Below are 23,850 nucleotides of genomic sequence, written 5' to 3' on the forward strand. Positions count from 1 at the left end.
AAATTTTACTGTAGGAATCGTTGAAATTTTATAGGTAAGTTGTCTTGTGATTAAGAAAGTGGCGATGAATAAGTAGTGTATGAAATATATGTACTAAAATATCTCATAGTTTAATAAAGTTTTAAAATGTAGTCGTAATTGAGTATGTACGTGATCAAACAATGCCTCGAAGAATTATCCAATCTACTGATTTAATCTAAGTCTCCATAGAAATGTTATTGTTAAGAAGAAAAACCTATATTTCAATTTCCTTCAAAAATATACTTATAATACTATAGGGAAAACTCATGAAATTTCTAGCTAGATTAGATATACTCTTCTTTCTAACTAGAACAATTGTCCTTGGCTTTTATAAAACTAGTGGCGATTGTGGTATACTTCGGATATCATTATAAGTGTGTGTATATATTGTGATATAAATATATTACTAGTCAAAGTGGGAAGCTCATCCCTTTAAGTTTGTGTTTGGGAACAAAAATGACTTGGGAACAAAAATGACTTCTCCATTTTTGCTTTATGTTTTGTTTACATGCGCATTTTTTAATAAGTAATTTTCATAATTTTTCATCATGGAACAAAAGATAGCTATAGATAAATAAATAATAAAAAAAAATGCACATAAACAATAGAGATAACCCTTTTTTTAAGGTAGATTTGAGGTGACTTTTTTTAAAATTTGATCATAAATAAGTTATTGTACTTAAATAAGGTAAACTAAACATAACCTTAGTACGACATTGACGAGGGTTTTCTCGAACCTCCACATCAACTCCACATCGGAGGCTAACTTATGTTCTGTAGCCTCGTGGGGGTGATATTTGTCACCAACCCAACACACAAGATCAAAGTTCATAAGTGACAAAAACTGAGTTCTTGACAAAAATAGGATGGTTTTCATTTTATGAAGCTTGTTAGCCATTTGATAAAGACTGTTATAAGTCCAGTGCAGAAGAATTTGATCCATTACTCCATTATTCAAGTCTAGCCAATCACACAACTAAAAACAACATATTGGGTATTCTTAACTCTACAAATGGGCCAATTGAAAACAAAAGGTACTTTAAAAATTCATACCCAATATGGCAATATAGGACTATGTCTTTTATCGGGTGGGCCAGAATTTTACTAATGGGCCGGTTATTGGGTTACAATGCAACAAACTTGTTAAATGCAGTCTCCGAACCCAAAATCAAGGGACCTTTTTAATTTTAGACTTATTTTTGTAAAAAAAAAAAAAATATCACGAACTTGTAACTGATTGTATATAGGCCCTTAGTTTTCGAGTTTTCGATAATACACCTAGGCCTCGTTGGTACTTGATAGTTTTACTCAACTATATGTACGTACTCGTACAGTCGTACTGTCGTACATAACAATTTTAGCTGGCATGTTCATATTGTTTAAAAATCAACATTTTCGTGTGTAGTCGATACTCCGATATGCCGGTTTTGTGGGTAGGTACGAGCATCAAGCTCCCATATCACCTCAATATTCATCGGAAAGACCACAATAAGAAGAATTTTGCTGGTGTATTTTTCAACTCTCATCTTCTTTTTTCTTTGACAATGGGCCTGGTTTGCATGTAACGAATCACGCATTAGGAATCGATTAGTTTAGGGTTTGTTTGACATCAGTTTTGGTTTTCAGTTTCCTTTTTTTTAAAACCAAAAACAGGAAACAAGAAAAGGGTGTTTTCACTTTTCTGTTGTCAGTTTTCAAAATTATCATAATTTTAATAAGTTTATATAATTTTTGATTCATTATGGGACACATATCATATACTTTTGGAAAACAAAAAACCAAAAAACAGAAAACCACAGCAATGCCAAACGAACCCTTAGCAATGAAGCTGTTACCATTATTGGGATTTGCATTGGTAAAAATAAATATTGAGAACTTTATTACTACCTCCGTTGCATATTATTTGCAACAAATAAAATATCAAATCATTTCAAATAATATGTAACGGAGGTAGTAATTAACAAGTACCTAAGTGCGTACTATATGTAATTAATCGAGCAATAATCTTTTCCGAATTAAAAGACGTTCTAACTTTCAAGTGGCTAGTTCCGTGACCTAATATCATATTGAAACTCTAAAAAGAGTTGTATCCAATAACTTTTTATACCCATCTATTTGGGCATGTACTAGTGTACCACTAGTATTGTCATTTGTCAATATCATGGGCTTCCATGCATGCATTTTTTAGTATAACGAGATCGAGTTGTTTGCTCGTTTTTGAGGTATCTTCTATTTGTGTATTATGCGACTATATGAAAGGCCTCATAATCTCACATGTCATTCCCAACTGTCTTTAATTATATGTTTATGACTTAATGTAGATAGACATTTTACTAAGTCGTATTTTGTTATTTACCTTTGAGATTCCACCATTACGATGCAAGCTACCTAAATTAAATTTTTTTGTACATGAGATAAGTATATCACTCGAAGGGGATCGAAGTTACATGAGATAATTACCACATGTATCTGATAAGATATGTTGAAGAAAGTGCGTTTTGGTAATTATATGTTTAGACAAGATTTTGCTATTTATGTTTAGCTTGTTTTGACTTATTATAATTAGCCACATATAATATCAAGTTCAAATAAAATATAATAAGCTCAAATTATAAGTTGCACAATAGGTACATACTACCTCTGTTAATTATTATATGCAACAAAGGGATATTATTTGTGAAATATAAAATATTCCTTTGTTGCACATAATAATTAACGGAGGTAGTAAATAAGTTTTAGAAATACAACAAAAACAAAACAAAAATAAAATAGAAACTGCGTTAAAATAGAGAGCATGTCAAAACTTATAAGATGGTAGTGCATATAGATGAACTAACCTAATGTTGACTTAACAACAACATTAATAAGGCTAATCAAGGTAATTGCCCTTTTTTTTTTTTTTACACACAAGTTGCCAAATCAACAACATTTATTTTAAATTAAGATCATCTCCAACGGTGAGACTCAAGTGAGTATTTTTATGAGAGAGAGAGTATTTTTTGCAATGTATACCAATAAGTTGGTATCTAAACTTAACAACTCTCAAATAAAGTTGCTAAGTTTAGATACTCAACTTTGAGTCTCATTTGACAAAAAGTGTGGGCCCCTTGTTAATATTCTAATACATTTTGTAATTTATTTAAGTTTTACCTTTTTTTTAATCTTATAATATTTGATAATAAAAAAGAAATGGATTTGATGAGTCATAAATTGAAAGTGACATCTGTATATTTTAGAGAGTCTCACCATTGAGAAATTAGGATTCACATGAGTTGCTAAATTGAGAAGTGAGTATGGTATCATCATTGAAAGTAAAAAACAACTCATTTTATATTTCAATACTCAAACTTGAGTCTCACTATTGGAGATTGTCTTAAAATTTAGGACCATCTTCTTTCAAAACTCGATGTTTAGTCTTACAACAGTTACCAACCAGCACGAGATCACGAGTGCTACGTACTACTCTGATCCGTATGTACTATAACTTCGATCTATAACGATAAGGTTTATAAGACTATAACTATGAATAGTCAAATGTCGTTCACTATTGTGAATTGTACGGACTTTCGTCCCACAATAAAGACAACATAATTTAACACTAGATTTCCAATAGCAAGAAAGTCCTGCATCAACAATTAACGTAAGACTACCAGACCACTATTTCTATATCCATATGCATTTAGAAACGCGCAAATTCATCGTTTTTAAAAAGTTAAAAGATAAAGGAAACAAAAAAAAACGCGCAAATGGGTGATTACTGATTAAGCTTAGCTAGCTACTAATTTTAATTTATTTTTTGTTTCCTTTACTGATTATATAAAGTAAAGTTCTTCAGGTTGATGACCTCAAAGTCTTTAACACAGTGCTAAGTCACTATTTTGGCTTTAGTAAATTTTGGTCAGCAAGTATACATTAGCCCACGTGTTTGATAAAAATAAGCTATCAAGTTATCAATGATCGTGAGTACCTTGCATCATACAACTATTTTGCGGAAAGAACATACTTTACAAATATAAAGAATATAAAAAAAACGTACTATTAAAATGTAAAAAACATATGTCTAAAGTAAAAGGAACATATTTGCACAAAAAATAGTGAAAAAAACATATGTTCATATTCTTTAATTGTCAATGTAATGTAATTTTATTTGTGATATAATGTTAATTCATTGCTTATTGTGTATTGTTTTTTGAATTTTGTTTTAAAATTATGGTAGATATAAAAAATAATGTTCATTACATAATATTTTCATGTTCTTTATTAATATTACAGATGTTCTTTAGAAATAAAAAATTAAATATTAAAAAAAAACATAAAATTGGATGTTCTTTACAAAAACATATTCATGTTTTTTTTAATATAAAATAACTATTTATTTTTTATAAAATATCTAGATGTTATTTCCGCGTTTTTTATCTGTACAAAGCAAGGTACAGGCTGTTGTACCTTAAAATTTTTGATCAATGATTTCTATTGTAGATTATGTTGCTTCTTTGAGATATTACACTCCGATACATCAAGATATGACCCCTTTATGGACAACATATTTTCTATTTTTTTCAATTTTTGATAATTTAGGTTACTGTATTGTGTGTAGCCGTTCCTAATTTTTTCTTATATTTTATCTTTTAAAAAAATGATTTCAATTTTTCAAAAAGCAAAAATTACGCAAATATGTTCAATGTTACGGAGTACTCCATAGTATGTAGCTGTATTTTCCTATGCATGCCATTAGAGCTGTCAAAAGTTGACCCGACCCGAAATACCGACTCAAACCCGATTATTAACCGACCTATTTGAATTCGAAAAAATGGTGACCCAAACCCGACCTGAAACCAACTCTATACCCGAGTTGACCCGAGTATGTGAGACCCGAACATGAATTGATCTGGAGATGACCCGACTCAAATGTAATCCGTAAATTATTGACCTGAACCGAACCCGACTTGAACCGAAATTGTCCCAAACCCGTTTTAACCCGTTAAAACCCATATTTTACCCGACTTGTTACTAACCTGACTTGAATTCAACACGACATGTTCCTAACCCGATCCGAATTTAACCCAACCTCTAACAAACCCGACCTGAGATCAACCCGACTTGTTATTGACCTGACCCAAATTCAACCCGACTTGTTATTGACCCGACCCGAATTTTACCAGACATATTATTTAACCCGGCCCAAAAATTCAACCCGATCTGTTACAAACACGACTCAAAACCAACACAACTTGTTATTGACCCGACCTAAATTCAACCCAAATTGTTCCTGAACCGATTTCAAATCACTTTAAATGCAATTTAGACCACCTTATTATTGTTGATCAAAGCATTTTGTCTAGGGAGACTAAGTCGGTCCATGCCAACAAAAGAAAGGAGCATCATCCTCAAATAAGAGTTAAATACATTTATTGTATGGTCAAAGGAGATAATTATCTTCCTAAATTATAAACTATAGTTCCCTAGTATATTTCCATATATATTATAATCAAAGGAAATAATTATCTTGATAAATATAATAATTATCTATTTATAGTTAGTTGAACCCGAATATGACCTGACTTGGAAATGACCCGACCTGATTATAACCTGAAAATTATTGACTTGAACATAACTTGACCCGACTCCGAGAATGACCCAACTTCGAAATGACCCAACCTAATTATAACCCGCAAATTATTGACTTGAACTCCACCCGACTTGAACCCGAGAATGACCCGACTTCAAAATGACCCGACCTGATTATAACCCGCAAATTATTATCTTGAACCGAACCCGACTCGAACCCGAGAATGACCTCACCTGATTCTAACATGCAAATTATTGACTTGAACCGAACCCGACTCGAACCCAAGAATTACCCTAACCCGTTAAAACCCGTGAAAACCAGAATTAAAACCGACCTATTGTTCACCCAACCCGAATGAAACCTCACCTGTTATTAACCCGACCAAAACTCGGTAAGAATTATGAGCCAATGTCACCCGATTCAAGCATGAGACAACTCTAACCCGACCCGCATAGGTTATGGATTAATCCGAATTGACCCGACCCACTCTTGTCAACCCAAACCCGACCCGTTTACCCGAATTGACAACTATACCCGAAGCCCCCACATTTTCTCAAAAAGCGTGGATATTAGCCTTCAATTTTGGAATTTTTTAACTTTTTTTCACCCGAAATTAAAAATTGCCGAAATGTTTACCATGGTCCCTAATATCCTCCGGGAGTCTAATTGGGTGGGTGGAATTATCCAATTTGCCTATAAAAGACCAATTTACCGGTTTACATCTTGCACCGATTTCATTAACTCAAGCTTACCATGAACATTTATGACAACATATAATGATCATATATGGATCAAAACGGCATTATATGACCCCGAGATGTATCCCCTAAACTCTCAATTCTTTTCGACACAGGACCCAGAAACATTAGAAATTTCTCAAAAAGCGTGGATATTACATACCCTTCAATTTTGGAATTTTTTGACTTTTTTTCGCCTGGATATAAAAATTGCCGAAATGTTTACCATGATCCCTAATACCCTCCGGGAGTCCAATTGGGTGGGTCGAACCATCCGATTTGCCTTTAAACGACCAATTTTCCATTTTACAACTTTCACCGATTTTACTAATTCAAGCCTACCACGGTCATTGATGACAACATATAATGATCATATATGGTTTCAAACGACATTATATGATTCCAAGATGTATCCCCTAAAATCTCAAGCCTTTTCGACACCGGGTCTCAAAACCTCCAAAATTTCTCAAAAAGCGTGGATATTAACCTTCAATTTTGAAAATTTTTGACTTTTTTTCGCCCGTAATTAAAAATTGCCAAAATGTTTACCATGGTCCCTAATACCCTCTATGAGTCCAATTGGGTGGGTGGAACCATCCAATTTGCCTTTAAACGGCCAATTTACCAATTAACAACTTGCACCGATTTCATTAATTTAAGCCTATCACGAACATTTATGACAACATATAATGATCATATAAGGTTCCAAACGGCTATATAACCCCGATATGTATCTACTAAAATCTCAAGACTTTTCGATAATTGGCCCCGAAACCTCCAAAATTTCTCAAAAAACGTGGATATTAGCGTTCAATTTGTAATTTTTAGACCTTTTTTCGCCGGAAATTAAAAATTGCCGAAATGTTTGACATGGTCACTAATACCTTCCGAGAGTCTAATTGGGTGGGTGGAATTATCCAATTTGCCTTTAAACGGCCAATTTACCGGTTTACAACTTGCACCGATTTCATTAACTCGAGCCTACCACGAACATGTATGACAACATATAATGATCATTTATGGTTCCTAACGAAATTATATGACCCCGAGATGTGTCCCTAAAATCTCATTTCTTTCTGTCACCAAGCCCCGAAACCTTCGTAATTTCTAAAAAAGCATGGATATTAACCTTCATTTTTAGATTTTTTTTGCACGGAAATAAAAATTGCCGAAATGTTTACCATATTCCCTAATACACCCAGGATTCCAATTGGGTGAATGGAATGAACCATCCAATTTGCCTTTAAACGACCAATTTACCAGTTTAAACTTGCATCGATTGCATATTTGCATTAACTCAAGCCTACCACGAACATTTATGACAGCAAATAATGATCATATATGATTCCAAACGACTTTATATGACCCCAAGATGTATTCCCTATAATTTATAGACTTTTAGACACCGTGCACCGAAGACTCCAAATTTCTCAAAAAGCGTGGATATTAGCCTTCAATTTTGAATTTTTTTGATTTTTTTCGCCAGAAAATAAAAATTGCCAAAATGTTTACCATGGTCTCCAATACCCTCCGGGAGCCCAATTGGGTGGGTGGAACCATACAATTTTCCTTTAAACGACCAATTTTCCGTTTACAACTTTCACTGATTTCATTTATTCAAGCCTACCACGACCATTTATGACAACATATAATGATCATATATGGTTCCAAACGACATTATATGATTCCAAGATGTATCCCCTAAAATCTCAAGCCTTTTCGACACCGGGTCCCGAAACCTACAAAATTTCTCAAAAAGCGTGGATATTAGCCTTCAATTTTGGAATTTTTTGACTTTTTTTTCGTCCGACAATAAAAATTACCGAAATGTTTACCATGATCCCTAATACTCTTCGGGAGTCCAATTGGGTTGGTGGAACCATCCAATTTTCCTTTAAACGACCAATTTAATTACCGGTTCCAAACGACATTATATAACCCTCAGATGTATCTCAAGCCTAATATCCACGCTATGAAAATTATATGTTCCAAACGGCATTATTAACTCAAGCCTACTATGAAAATTTATGACAACATATAATGATCATATATGGTTCCAAACGGCATTATATGACCCTCAGATGTATCTCCTAAATTATTAATACTTTTCTACACTGAGCCCTGAAACCTCTAAAATTTCTCAAAAAGCGTGGCTATTAGCCTTCAATTTTGAAATTTTTTGATTTTTTTTTCGCCTGAAAATAAAAATATCTGAAATGTTTAACATGGTGCCTAATACCCTCCGAGATTCAAATTGGGTGCGTGGAACCATACAATTTGCCTTTAAACGACCAATTTACCGGTTTACAACTTGTACCGTACCGTTTTCATTAATTCAAGCCTACCAAGAACATTTATGACAACAAATAATGATCATATATGGTTCCAAACGGCATTATGTGACCCCTAGATGTATCTCATAGAATTTCAAGACTTTTCGACTCCGGGCTCCGAAACCTACCAAATTTTTCCAAAAGCGTGGATATTAGCCTTCATTTTTTGGAATTTTTTGGCCTTTTTTCGCCCGAAAATAAAAATTACCGAAATGTTTTCCATGGTCCGTAATACCCGTCAGGAGTCCAATTGGGTGTGTGAAACCATGCAATTTTCTTTTAAATGGCTAATTTGCCGGTTTACAACTTGTACCAATTTACCGGTTTACATTGGCCAATTTAATTAACTCGCCCCGAACCCGAATTGAACCGAAATTAATCAAACTCGTTTTAACCCGTCAAAACCCAAAATTAACCCAACTTGTTACTATCCTAACCTGAATTCAACCCGACCCATTCCTAACCCAACCCGAATTCAATTCAACCTGCTACAAACCTGACCCGAAATCAACACGACTTGTCATTGAAGATCGAACTGACCCAAATTCAACCCGACTTGTTATTGACCCGACCGAATTTTACCATACCTATTACTTACCCAACCCAAAAATTCAAACCGATCTATTACTAACCCGACTCGAAATTAACACGACTTGTTATTGACCCGACCTAAATTCAACCCAAATTATTTCTGACCTGATTTCATATCACCTTAAATGCATTTAGACCACCTTATTATTGTTGATCAAAACATTTTGTCTTGGGAGACCAAGGCGGTCCAGGCCAGCAGAAGAAAGGAGCATCATCGTCAAATTTAAGAGTTAAATATAGTATATATTTGTTGTATGGTCAAAGAAGATAATTATCTTCCTAAATTATAGACTATAATTCCCTAGTATATTGTCATATATATTATAATCAAAAGAAATTATTAGTTTGGTAAAAATGATAATTATCTATTTATAGTTAGTTGAACCCAAATATGACCTGACTTGGAAATGACCCGACCTGATTGTAACCTGCAAATTATTGACTTGAACATAACCCGACTTGAATCCGAGAATGACCCGACTTGGAAATGACCCAACCTGATTATAACTCGCAAATTATTGACTTAAACCGAACCTGACTTGAATCCAAGAATGACCCGACCTGATTATAATCCGCAAATTATTGACTTAAATCGAACCTGACTCAAACCCGAGAATGACCCGACCTAATTCTAATCTGCAAATTAATGACTTGAACCGAACCCTACTCAAACTCGAGAATTTCCCTAACCCGTGAAAACCCGAATTAAACTCGACCTATTGTTTACCCAACCCGAATGTAACCCGACCTGTTATTAACCTGACCCAATCCCGATAAGAAGTATGACCCGACGTGACCCGGTTCAAGCATGACTCAACCCTAACCCGAGCCGCATAGGTTATGTAATTAATCTGAATTGACCCGAACCGACCCAAACCCGACCCGTTTACCCGAATTGACAGCTCTACATGCCATGATGCCAATAAGACTTTTTACTATTTGACTATTAAATGAATTTCCTTAAAACCATTTTATGTAATCTGTTACGGAGTAATTTTTGTTATACATAAGTGAATAACTACGAACTATTATTTGTTATTAAAAGTTATTCAAACTCTCTCAAACCTCTAATTACTTTGTCAAAATTCTTAATATGATTTCTACAATCTTCAATGTTTAAATAACGTAAGGATATGTTTTATTGAAATTTTTTTGTATGGAGGCGGATGCACGATGCTCCGTGCATCCGTTTTCTCTTTAAAAACGCGGAATGAACATTCCATTGTTCAGTAAAGAACATACATTTGTTTTGTAAAGAACATATAGTTGTTTTATAAAGAACATCACATATAGCTGTATGGTAATGAACATATAGTTGTTTTATAAAGAACATATACCTATTTTGTAAAAAAAACATCCAACTTCATGTTCTTTATATATATCTAAAGAACATTCGTGATATTAATTAAAAACATGATAATTAGAGGTGATCAACTTTGGCACGACCCGACCCAATCCAAGCCGAAAATAGGGCGGGTTTAGACAAGCCTAAAAATGCATTTTTAGTTAAAAAAATCCAAACTCGGCCCGAAAAAAACCCGAAAAGCCCACTACATTTTCCCGGTTTTTTGGACACGAGATATTATGTTAAGGCCCAGCCCGACCCGAATTTTTTATCACCTCTAATGAAAATATAATGTAATGAACATTATTTTTATTCAACCACCATAATCTAAAGACAAAATTCAAAGAATATTTCAAAATAAATAATTAACATATGTCACAAATAAAAGTACATTATTCTGACAATCAAAGAACATGAAGATAAATAACATTATTTAAGTGTACATTATGTTCTTTACAATTTTATAACATGTTCTTTGCATTTTAACTGAATGTTCTTTACATTTCTATACAATGTTCTTTACAATTCTATAATATGTTCTTTTCACTTAAACTAAATGTTCTTTATATTTCTATGCAATGTTTTTTCCGCTTTTTTTTGGAAGAGATTTACCATGTGAATCGTGCATCCGCCTGCACTAACCATGCATTGATGTTTTATCATGTAACAATAAAAAGTAATGCATTCAAAACGTAAATCCTTACATTAATCGTTGAAATGAGCTTTTACACAATCCATCCATTTTAATAATTTGTTGTTTTCTAGTTTAGTAATTAAAGACTAAAAGTCAAAAAAAAAAAAAAAAAGTTTGAGACGAAAAAAGCACAGTTAAACTTAAGTAGTATTACTATGATATGATTTACTAGTATTAGTCAAATATGAATAACTACCTTTTTTTGGAAAATTCAAAATTGGTTATTTTTTTCTTCACCGTAGTTACTCAGGATTGGAGTATGTGTTGTGCGACAGCGGAAGCAAAGGTCGAAAACAAACAAGAAAACAATAAAGAAATTCAATGCAAACAATAAGAACAACACCAAGAATTTACGTGGTTCACTATCGATGTGATAGCTACGTCCACGGGCACCGAGATCGAATGATTTCACTATAAACTGCAAAGATTACAAAGATGATTCTTGTATTTCTCAAGAACGGCTCTCACTCTGTCTCTCTTAACCCTAATACTGATATTAGGGAGGTTTTATATTAATCCCTAATTAAAAGATACTTGGGCAAAAAAATAATAAAATAAGATAACCTAAAACCGCAAAATCCGCGTTCCGTATTTTTCCTTCTCCGCCCGGTCAGACCGGGCAAGGTCTGCCCGATCGGGCGCGAGAAGAAAACTCCATACGAATGCTTCAACGTATCCAACCCCCACCGCCCGGTCAGACCGGGCAAGGTCTGCCCGATCGGGCGAAGGCTCGCCCGGTCGGGCGAAGGCTCGCCCGGTCGGGCGCGAGAGCAGCTTCTTCAACGAATTTGCCAGGCACCTCTTCTTCTTCCGCCCGGTCAGACCGGGCAATGTCCGCCCGATCGGGCGGACAAAGCTACGAAGTACGAGTCACCTAATATACTTATCAACAATCTCCACCTTGACGAGAACTCGTAGTCAGCAAACGACCCCATCAAGACATAGTGAAAAAACATCTCAAGCCAAACCCGATGCAGGACTCATGCATAAGCCATACATCCCGATAAGTCTTCAACCAAGACCCATCACATACTCGTCTCCAAGTATAACAACTCATAATGCTCCACCTGCATCACAAGCCCCGGGCAAGCTCCACCTTAAGGCCAACACACCTACACCAGGAGCTCCCCAACTTCGCCCCTCAGGGCCTACTACATCACGTAGTAATCAATATTTAGCAAGTCTAAGCAATGTTTAAACTTGCTAAACGGAACAGGCTTAGTGAAGAAATCAGCCGGGTTGTCAGCAGTCCCAATCTTCTTCACCTTAATCCTCTTGTCAGTACGTAAGAAATGATACCTGACATCAATGTGCTTCGTCCGATCATGGTGTACTTGATCTTTAGCTAAGCAAATCGCACTTAGACTATCACAATACACTGTAGCAAAATCCTGTGCAATACCCAGTTCACCTACTAGGCCTTTGAGCCAAATAGACTCCTTAGCTGCAGAAGTTAGAGCCATATACTCAGCTTCAGTAGTTGACAACGTAACTGATGACTGCAATGTAGACTTCCAACTAACCACAGAACCACCCAAAGTGAACACATAACCAGTCACAGACCTCCTGGTATCCACATCAGCTGCATAATCAGAATCACTGTACCCAGTGACCAAGCATTCCTTACCATTCCCGTACACAAGACCAATATCAGTTGTCCCTCTCAGGTAGCGAAAAATCCTTTTCACCCCTTGCCAGTGTTCCCTCCCAGGTCGAGCCATAAACCTGCTTACAACACTAACAGCATGCGCAATATCCGGCCTAGTACAGACCATAGCATACATCAAACAACCAACCGCGTTTGCATATGGAACTCTAGACATATAAGACAACTCCTCCTCTGATTGAGGTGACATAGACAAAGACAACTTACAACTAACAGTAGTTGGCGTACTTATAGGCTTCGATTTTTCCATCCCAAAACGAGACAAAATCTTTTCAATGTAGCTTTTCTGAGTCAAGAAAAGCTTACCTCTAGCCCGATCCCTGTAGATCTCCATACCCAAAATCTTCCTAGCTGCACCCAAGTCTTTCATGTCAAACTCCGAGTTAAGCATCTCCTTTAATCTAGCAATATCAGATTTATTCTTTGTGGCAACCAACATGTCATCAACATATAACAAAAGATAAATCATGGAACCATTATCCAGCTTACTATGATACACACAGCAATCATATGAATTCCTGTCAAAACCTTGTGAAACCATAAAAGAATCAAACCTTTTGTACCACTGTCGGGGGGATTGCTTAAGTCCATACAATGACTTTAGCAATCTGCAGGCATAGTGTTCCTTTCCAGGAGCTTCGAATCCTCCGGGCTGCTTCATCAGAATCTCCTCCTCCAAATCGCCATGAAGGAAAGCCGTTTTAACATCCAACTGCTCCAGCTCAAGATCAAAATGTGCTACAATTGACAATAACACACGGATAGAAGTATGTCGAACCACAGGTGAGAATATCTCAACAAAATCAACCCCTTCTACCTGACTGAACCCCTTAGCAACTAGCCTAGCCTTAAAACGTATTTGCTCAGTTTCCGACAACCCTTCTTTCTTCTTGTAAATCCATTTACAACCCACAAGCTTCCTCCCTTCCGGTACCTTTACCAGTTCCCACACTCTGTTCTTGTAAAGGAACTGCATCTCTTCACCCATTGCGGCAAGCCATTGCGCAGACTCACTACAACTAATTGCTTGTTTATATGTGGCAGGTTCAAATGACTCTACATCATCAGCTACACTCAATGCATAACCTGTCATCGCATCAACACAGCAATTTCTTCCCTCCATCTCTTCAATCAATCTAACAGGCTTCTTGATAACTCGTTTAGGCATCTCAAGAATGGTGTCAGGTTGACTAGATGACCCCTGATTAGATTGCTCCACCTCATCCCCAGAGTTAGAATGAGTAGGAGTAATCTCAGGTTCAGGAGTACCCGGCACTGGAACATCAGCATCATCATCAATATATTGTACCCGAGGTAAATCAGCAATGGTAGACTGATGTACCTCAAGTACCCCATCTGTCTGTAATAAATTGTCTCCTTCCCTTCTCAAATCTGAAATCTCTGCATTTTTAATTGAATACATGGTGTTTTCATCGAAAGTAACATCCCTACTAAGAATGACCCGACCCTCCGAAGGTGAAAAAATTCTAAACCCCTTCACACCATCCCCGTACCCAACAAAACACCCCTTCTTGGCTCGTGGATCCAGCTTACCCTCAATAACATGATAATAAGCAACACAACCAAAAATCTTCAAATTCGAAAAATTAGGCAACTTACCACTCCAGATCTCAAACGGAATTTTGGAATCAATTCCAGAATGAGGACCCCTATTAATGACATAACAAGCTGTTAACACAGCTTCACTCCAGTACCTCCTCCCAAGCCCTGCATTAGAGAGCATGCATCGAACTCTCTCTAGCAGTGTCTGATTAACCCGTTCTGCTACACCGTTCTGCTGTGGTGTCTTCCTGACAGTATGATGCCGACCTATACCCTCATCTGCACAGAACTGATTAAACTCGTCTTTGCAAAACTCTAGCCCATTGTCCGTTCGTAGCTTCTTGATCTTCCTTCCTTGTCGATTTTCCACCAAAGCTTTCCATTGCTTGAAAACTTTGAAGGCCTCATCCTTTGACTTAAGCAACCTAAGCCATGTGTATCGGGACTTGTCATCAACAAATGACACAAAATAGTGGTAACCTCCCATACCTTCAACTCTAGATGGACCCCAGCAATCTGAATGGATGTAATCGAGCACTGCATCAGTAATGTGAGCACCCTTGCTGAACTTTGACCTGTGTTTCTTACCAAACACACAATGCTCACAAAATTCAAGGTTGGCAACCTTGACCCCGGATAGAAGACCCCTCTTGGACAATAGCTGCATCCCCTTCTCCCCCATATGACCAAGCCTCATGTGCCAAATCTTAGTCATCTCCTGGTGAGATACAGATGCGCAAACCGCAGAACTAGGCAGTGTAACACCCTCAAAAACATAGAGGGTGTTCCTTTTGATACCCTTAAGTACCAACTCAGAACCTCTGAAAATACACAACTCCCCATCTGAAAACACACCATTGTACCCCAATTCATCCAGGGTACCCAATGAAATCAGATTCTTTCCTAAAGCAGGAACATGCCGTACATTAGTCAAAGTTAACCTCCGCCCATCAACAGTCCTCAACCTCATGGAACCAATACCTGTGACCTTACATGGAGCATTGTTACCGACTATAACCATACCCCCATTGCGAGGTTCATATGTATCAAACCAATCTCGACGTGGACACATATGGAACGAACACCCCGAATCTAGAACCCAGTTATCAGATAAATCATCAGACCTAGCAGAACTGACTAATGCTAAATCTTCCTCTGAATTATAGCTCTCATTCGGTTTCTCTTCAACTACAGCAGCCTGGGACTTGTTTTTCCTCACCGGACAATTATTCCTAAAGTGACCCGGTTCTTTACAGTAATAACATGTTTTAGTAGTAGTTTTACTAGATCCATCCTTGCCGTTTCCAGCACCCGACCCAGCATTGTTCCCCTTGTTAAACCCCTTATTCTTTTTAGACTTTCCGGACTTAACAAATAACCCACTACCATTATCCCCATTATCACTCGTAGCTTTCATTCTGAGTTCCCTAGTATGAAGTGCTGCCTTCACTTCTTCTAAGGTTATAGAATCCTTACCAACAACAAAAGACTCTACAAAATTCTCAAAGCTAGACGGTAGAGATACAAGTAAAATCAACGCAGCATCCTCATCATCAATTTTAACATCTAAATTACGTAAATCAAGCAAAATAGAGTTAAGTTTTTCTAGATGTTCCCGTAAGGAAGTACCTGACTGCATCCGGAGGCTAAACAACCGCTGTTTCAGTAATAATTTGTTGGTCAACGACTTAGTCATATACAATGACTCCAGCTTCAGCCACAATCCAGCCGCCGTTTCCTGATCAGCAACCTCCGTGATGATTTGATCATCAAGACTAAGTAATATGGTAGAGTGTGCCTTCTCTTCCATAACTTCTAACTGCGAGTCAGTCGGTCCGTCTCCTGACTCCGAAGTAGTACTCTTTGGAGCCAACGGACGCCATATCTGCTGTTGTTTTAACAGAGCCTTCATCTTAATTTGCCATAGCCCGAAACTATTTTTCCCGGTAAACTTCTCAATTCTTATTGTTGAATCTCCTGCCATTGTTATCTTCAAGAAACTCTCCAAGGATTGAACCTGAGCTCTTGATACCAATTGTTGTGCGACAGCGGAAGCAAAGGTCGAAAACAAACAAGAAAACAATAAAGAAATTCAATGCAAACAATAAGAACAACACCAAGAATTTACGTGGTTCACTATCGATGTGATAGCTACGTCCACGGGCACCGAGATCGAATGATTTCACTATAAACTGCAAAGATTACAAAGATGATTCTTGTATTTCTCAAGAACGGCTCTCACTCTGTCTCTCTTAACCCTAATACTGATATTAGGGAGGTTTTATATTAATCCCTAATTAAAAGATACTTGGGCAAAAAAATAATAAAATAAGATAACCTAAAACCGCAAAATCCGCGTTCCGTATTTTTCCTTCTCCGCCCGGTCAGACCGGGCAAGGTCTGCCCGATCGGGCGCGAGAAGAAAACTCCATACGAATGCTTCAACGTATCCAACCCCCACCGCCCGGTCAGACCGGGCAAGGTCTGCCCGATCGGGCGAAGGCTCGCCCGGTCGGGCGAAGGCTCGCCCGGTCGGGCGCGAGAGCAGCTTCTTCAACGAATTTGCCAGGCACCTCTTCTTCTTCCGCCCGGTCAGACCGGGCAATGTCCGCCCGATCGGGCGGACAAAGCTACGAAGTACGAGTCACCTAATATACTTATCAACAGTATGTATGTAGATTGGACTTGATTTAGTTGAATATTATGCAGCTTGCCGTGCTCAAAGGGCATCAAACTTTAGACTAGAAAAACATTGGACTTGTGTTGTATGCATTATATTATATTTATTGGAATGCTTTATGTTTATGCAATACTAGTAGTACGTCTATAATTTAACTTCCACGGTGGTTAGGAGACACAAGCACCAAAGCTAGCTTTTGCATTATTCCTTCCAACCAGCTGCATACTTAATCAATTCTTAAGATGATGCACACAGTGTAGTGCAAGGATGATGTGTTTACACTCCAAATCAATAATTGTCTATTTTAATACGTTTTCAACATGTTATAGTATAATTTTCCCATCTTTTTAAATGTAACTAACATCTAAGGGTTTGTTCTCTTCAACTTAATTTCATTTCAGTTCAATTCCAATCAGTTCAGTTCAGTTCAATTCCTAATTTCCTTCTCTCATAAACAATTCATTTCAGTTTAGTTCAATTCAGTTCAGCTCCAATCAGTTAAGTTCAGTTCAATTCAGTTGTTTACAGTTAATCACAACAACCCTAAGGATATTTATGTGTAAGGACGACCTTAACAGTTATAAAGTTGTAGCCTTACCTTTTACATCCAGATGGCACGTAAAAGTCGTAATTGATCTATGCAATATACTACGTATGCAACTAGCTACGACTTCTCAATATTTCACTGTATTAAGCTACATGTGGATAGTCAGCTAAATGCAGAGTTTAAACCAAATTATAGGAATAAGCAAACATAATAAAGATCATTGCTCAACTAGCCTTGTATTAGTTGTATATACAGTACTTCCCAATTAAAAGCAGACCATAATATGATAGACAAGATAGTACCAAGGCAAAATTGCAAGGTGTTAATAATCCTATTCAATAATAAAACTTCGACAGCTCATAGATAGCTCAAACTGTTTTTCACTTGTTTAGTGACAAGATTGTTTAAGTCTGGCCTAGCTTTGAGGGACAATAATTAACGTACCATTTTTACTAAAACACAGTCGATTTATGTAAGAATTACGTTACTTTGCTAAGATTCTCTTGCGCACATATATATATATATATTAATATATATATATATAAGAGAAATAATTTAGGAGGTTATCTTCTTGATAAATAAAAATCGTTCATATATCTAGTGATATTTCTGTAAATAAATTAATAATCAGCATGATGTTTTCGTAAATAAATCAACATTATGAGACCTGCATATAATAAAAGTTGTTGACTTATTTACACAAATACCACTAGATTAACACTACTTTTTTTTGTTTATCATGAAAATAAACTGGTATTTTCTCATGATTTTGAAATAGTGATTTTCTTTACATAAAGACATATTCGTAATTTGTGGGTGTTAACTAATTAACTGCGGAGTTTTTCTTTTTTTTTTTTTTCTTTTTTTTTTTTTTGAAAACAACTCGGAGTACTTCGTGATAAGCTATTTGGATTATTTCCTTGTCGAGTACGGAGTACTTAGATATACTTATAGTAGACATAATATAGAGCGACCCACGAAGTAACGTGTGACTGGCCTTATCCTAGTTGCGATCCACTAGAGTTGTGAAACTTCAAACTAGTGCCCTCTATCAAGTCCACGTGAACATCGAGTAACTTAACTGTATTAGTAAAAAGGATACTTGAAAGATCAACAATAATCATTAGATTTTACTTTATTATTTATAGTAAGGCAATTAGCCAACAAGTATATGTGATCATCAATGATCTCTATGCATATAAACTTTAACAAGAGTAGAAAATTTGCATTTTGCTGCAATCTACTTGCAACAAGACTGTATCACATCAATTAATTGCAATCCCCTTCATTTCTAAGAAGTTCGTTGACTTTATTAAGTTTGTAATAATCTGTTAGCTGCTCTCCTAATATCTTTATCATTTTCTAATCACATAATTTAACTAAATACATATAGTAAGAAAATATATCCACTAAACCATACTTACATAACACATACGATCTTTTTAAAAACCTTTTAAAAAATACTCCGTACTAGTTAGTAGACAATTTGTATTGAAAAGAAGAAATAGTCCATATGACGTAACTCCGCAAAGAGTTGTAGAGATAATGTTACAAGACTTCCAACTCTTTAGCTTCTAAGTCCCTTGCAAAAAGGATTAGTATAGAAAGATTATAAATTAATGATAAAAAATAAAAGTAAGCAATCACATAGTTGATAGTTGTGAGTGAAGATATAGTTAAGATATAAGAATCAACATTTTGATTTCATGCCAATTTCATTTCGTAGACCAAGGCAGAGTCACGCCCAAACGCGTAGTAACACTTTGACCTTTTGACCCCTCCTTTATTACTCTTCAAACCTATAAAGAAAATAAAAACTAATTAAATAATTAGTAACCAATCCAAAAGTACTTAAAAAGAAACAAGGGCGAAAGCAGAAAAGTCACACTTTCCTCCCTTCTTCCTTTGGCCGGTGCTCCTTTCCTTTATAAGAGCCGCCCTTACCTCTCTGTCCTCCAAAACAAAAATCATTCATTCATTAATCACTCCATTTCTTCATTTACTCAAACACAACCATATATATTTTCTGATATTGATTATATCTCTTAATTATTCGTACTAATGGGTATGGATATCGCCCAAGAACAAGTCTGCAACAATACATCAACATTACTCGAATACGCGGCTTCCGACGATGTTACCAGCTTTAAACTCGCGGTTGAGTCGGGTGGTGTTCCGATTGATGAGGTGGGTGTTTGGTACACTCGCCGGATTGGATCCAGCAAAATGGCTTACGAAGAGCGGACACCACTTATGATAGCCGCTCAGTTCGGTAGTGAAAATATTCTTGATTTTGTACTTCAATTTGGTGGTGAATCGGTTGATGTTAACCGAGTTTCTGGGTCTGATCGAGTTACCGCCCTTCACTGTGCTGTGGCTGGTGGTTCTCACAATTCTGCTTATGTTGTTCATCGCCTTATCTCGGCTTCCGCTAACACCAACATCGTTGATGCTAACGGTATTATTTCTTAACTTTATCAATTGCTTGTATTATTATTATTATTATTATTATTATTATTGTTGTGGAATATTTTTATTATTTGTCTTCTTTTGAATTAGTGATTGATTGTTTTTTTTTTTGTTGTTGTTGTTGTTGTTGTTGTTTTGTTCAGGTAATAGGGCATCTGATTTAATCCACATGTTTCCGAAAATACCCTCGAAGCAGAGTTATAAGCAGCAGCTTGATGTTCTGCTGAAATCTGGGTATTCTGATTCTGATTCCGGTTCAGTTTCCGGGTTCAGTTCCGATTCAGAATCCGATTCCAAGAAGGAGTTTGCGGTTTCTGAATTGCCGGATATTAACAATGGAGTTTATGGAAGTGATGATTTTAGAATGTATTGTTTCAAGATAAAGCCGTGTTCGAGGGCGTATACTCATGATTGGACGGAGTGTCCGTTTGCTCACCCCGGTGAGAATGCAAGGAGGAGAGACCCGAAGAAGTACCAGTACACTTGCGTGCCGTGCCCCGAGTTTAAGAAGGGGAGCTGCAAGAAGGGTGAGGATTGTGAGTTTGCTCATGGTGTGTTCGAGTCATGGTTGCACCCGGCACAGTATAGAACTCGTTTGTGTAAGGATGAGATTGGGTGTGCTAGGAAGGTTTGCTTCTTTGCTCATAAGAGGGAGGAGTTGCGCCCTGTGTATGCTTCTACTGGTTCTGCGATACCTGATGTGAGTGTGTCGTCATCTCCTAATGGTGGGTTTAGTTGTACATCCACTCCTCCGATGTCCCCTTCATTTGCTCCGCTTTCCCCTGGTAACGGAGCATCAGCAGGTGCAGGAGGGATGTATCAGGGGAAGTCGGGTTTTGGTGTCACACCTCCTAACCTACAATTACCTGGTAGTAGACTAAGGTCTAGCTTTAGTGCTAGAGATGTGGAGTTGGAAAGAGAGCTCATTAAAATCGAGTCGCAGCTCATGAACCAACAACATCAATACCAGCAGCAGCAACAACACCAGCAACATCAGCATCAGCATCAGCAAGTTCTTTCACCTAGGCCGTCTCCTAGGTGGAACAACAACAACATGGGCAGGGCTAATGACATGGTGCAGGCTACTAATCTCGAATCAGCTTTTGCTTCGATCAATGTAGCAAGGAAAATGTCACCCCCAAGCGTGTTAGATTCGCCACTGAACTCGCCAAGGAAGTTATCACCTCCAAGGGCTCTTGACTCCCCTAAGTCAATGGCTGCAGCAATGCTAAACTCGCGAGCTGCAGCCTTTGTTAAGCGAAGCCAGAGCTTCATAGACAGGACAGCACCAGGATCACCAATGGGTGGTAACATGTCAAGTCCAATGTCGACCCCTATGTCCAATTGGGGCTCGCCGAATGGAACATTGGATTGGGGGATCCATGGAGAAGAGTTGAACAAGCTAAGGAAGTCGAATTCATTTGGGTTTCGTGGTGCCAACAACAATGCCAATGCCACTAGAACTTCCCCACCCGGCTTCAATGAGCCGGATGTTTCTTGGGTGAATTCTCTTGTGAAAGACGAGGCTGGTGCCGGGTTTTTAGGAGCAAGGTCGCAGAGTTATGTTCGTAGTGGTGCAGGAAATGGTGCTCAGGGTCAGGAAATGTGTTTACCATGGGAGCAAATGTACATAGAAGAGCAGTTGGTTAATTGAAGGAGGATTTAGGCCTATGCTAACTAAACTATTGAATTATATTATTTGAATTTATTGTTATATATAGTATATGTTAAGGATTAGGGGAGCAAAATTCATTCAAAGAATTTTAAGGGATTTTCTCTGATTGTATAGTAGTATTAATCAAAATCTATTCATTTCATTGTTTTTCTTTTAGAATAAGGATATTTGATATGTTTGTAGGACAATTCTTTCCTCTCTCAAAGAATTTGATTGTTTATCTTTTGTTAGTAATGTGTTTTATCAGTATAATTATCTCTTGTTATCATTATACCTTATATAAACACATTGATCAACAGTTATATATACAATAAGCAAGAAGTTCTCTTGTTTATGAAGTTACTACCTTTTTTTATTCTTTTGAAAGTCAAATGTAGTCATTTTTGGAGTTATTGATTATGTCACCAAGCAATTTCTAAGAATTGGTTGACAAGCAAAGATGATGAAAGCTTATGAACTACATCCCTTTATGGTTTTAGGTGGGTTCAAATTTAGAATCTTGATAGTTTAATGCATACTAGTATCTTCCATATCCTAAAAGTTCTATATCATTCTTAAATCCATTAATATTCTTTGATCAATGGAACACACATGATAATCAATAGATAATTTTCACGAAAGCATAGTTTAATTTAAAGTTGCATATTACTAACTTCGTTAGATATCAGTTTGACAAAACGCAAATGATAAGTTGACGATAGTAGTTATGTTACTCGAGTATAAAAATTTATATTTTGTTAACATCCCCATGGACACATTGATGATCCTCATCATTTCCTAATCTTGTTTTGTTGTCCATTAAGCTAAAATCCAACACATTCCACAAATTCGTAGACCAAAACCAAATTATTAATGACATAATTGACTTTACTGCATAAAATGAGGGTCTCTAATTATTGAAAGTCTTCATAAAGGGGAAAAAGTCACATAATTGTTGTCCACATAAAAACAGGGTAAGGAAAACCAAATGATGGGCTGTATTTTGTTGAATTCTTACCCCTTTTTTTTTTATTCTTTATAATTCTGTTATAAATAAATAAATAAATAAAAGATGTGTTTGTTGAATTGATTCATGTACAAATTTCATTTGCATGACCAAATGATGCAAAATAATCAAACATTATTGTACTAGCAATACAATCTAAGTGGGACCCAGAGTCAAAATTTTCTAATAATAGTGGGGTCTATGCTGGAGAATGAAAGGAAAGTAAATGAAAAAGGCTGTCACTTGCAACAAATGGCGCGTGGGACCCAAAAAGTAATTCTTTTCTGTTATAGTCCTACCAAAATTCAATTATAGTTAGATAATGGAATGAGCTGGTTCTACTTTATAGCCGCCCACATGGGAACACAATTTTGGATTTTGTTTTTGTTTCGAGTTTCATAGATACTACTCTATTAGACTATAATTAAGTAAATTTTCAAATGATTAGTTCCTAGAAATAATGTAGTGCCTTTTAATTTTGTAAGATTATGAAATGGATTATGTTTATGATGTGATCTATAGCCTTCCGGAAATGTTTAGGGCTAGCTATTAGGAGTAGCAAACTTTTGAGAATAGTCACTAGTCATAGTTGGAAATTGGAGTATGAAGTTTATTATGTTTGTAAGAACCACAATTAAGACGAACCACAATTAAGATATCAAGTGACATAATCACAAGTGTAATTTTATAAACCATAAACAAAGACTAGTATTCCAATAATAAAATGCTTTGGAAATCCAGGCTAAGCAAAAGTGTTTTAGACAAGACTTAATAATCAAGTTGGGTATGAATCAGGTCATTATAGGCAGTGGCGGAGCCAAAATTTTTAAGTAAGGGGGGCCAAGATTATACTTACGTATTACATTATTACATTACTTTAAAAAAAAAAACAAATTTGTTAGCTACAAGATTTGATCCCTTGACAACTTGCATGTCATCACATGAAAAAAGCAACTCCTCTACACCAAAATTATT

The 23,850-nt window shown here is 36.5% G+C and overlaps 1 protein-coding gene across 1 annotated transcript; it reads left to right on the forward strand.

The window, feature by feature from the left end:
* Positions 1-19,597: 19,597 nt before the first annotated feature.
* Positions 19,598-22,120, forward strand: LOC110733450 (zinc finger CCCH domain-containing protein 29-like). The gene is made up of 2 exons (XM_021913503.1): positions 19,598-20,204; positions 20,359-22,120. Exons 1-2 carry the CDS (start codon positions 19,808-19,810, stop codon positions 21,867-21,869), a joined length of 1,908 nt encoding a protein of 635 aa, XP_021769195.1. The 5' UTR covers positions 19,598-19,807; the 3' UTR covers positions 21,870-22,120.
* The last annotated feature ends 1,730 nt before the right edge of the window (positions 22,121-23,850 follow it).

The sequence above is a fragment of the Chenopodium quinoa genome, unplaced genomic scaffold (assembly GCF_001683475.1).
Source record: "Chenopodium quinoa cultivar QQ74 unplaced genomic scaffold, ASM168347v1, whole genome shotgun sequence".
Taxonomy (NCBI): Eukaryota; Viridiplantae; Streptophyta; class Magnoliopsida; order Caryophyllales; family Amaranthaceae; genus Chenopodium; species Chenopodium quinoa.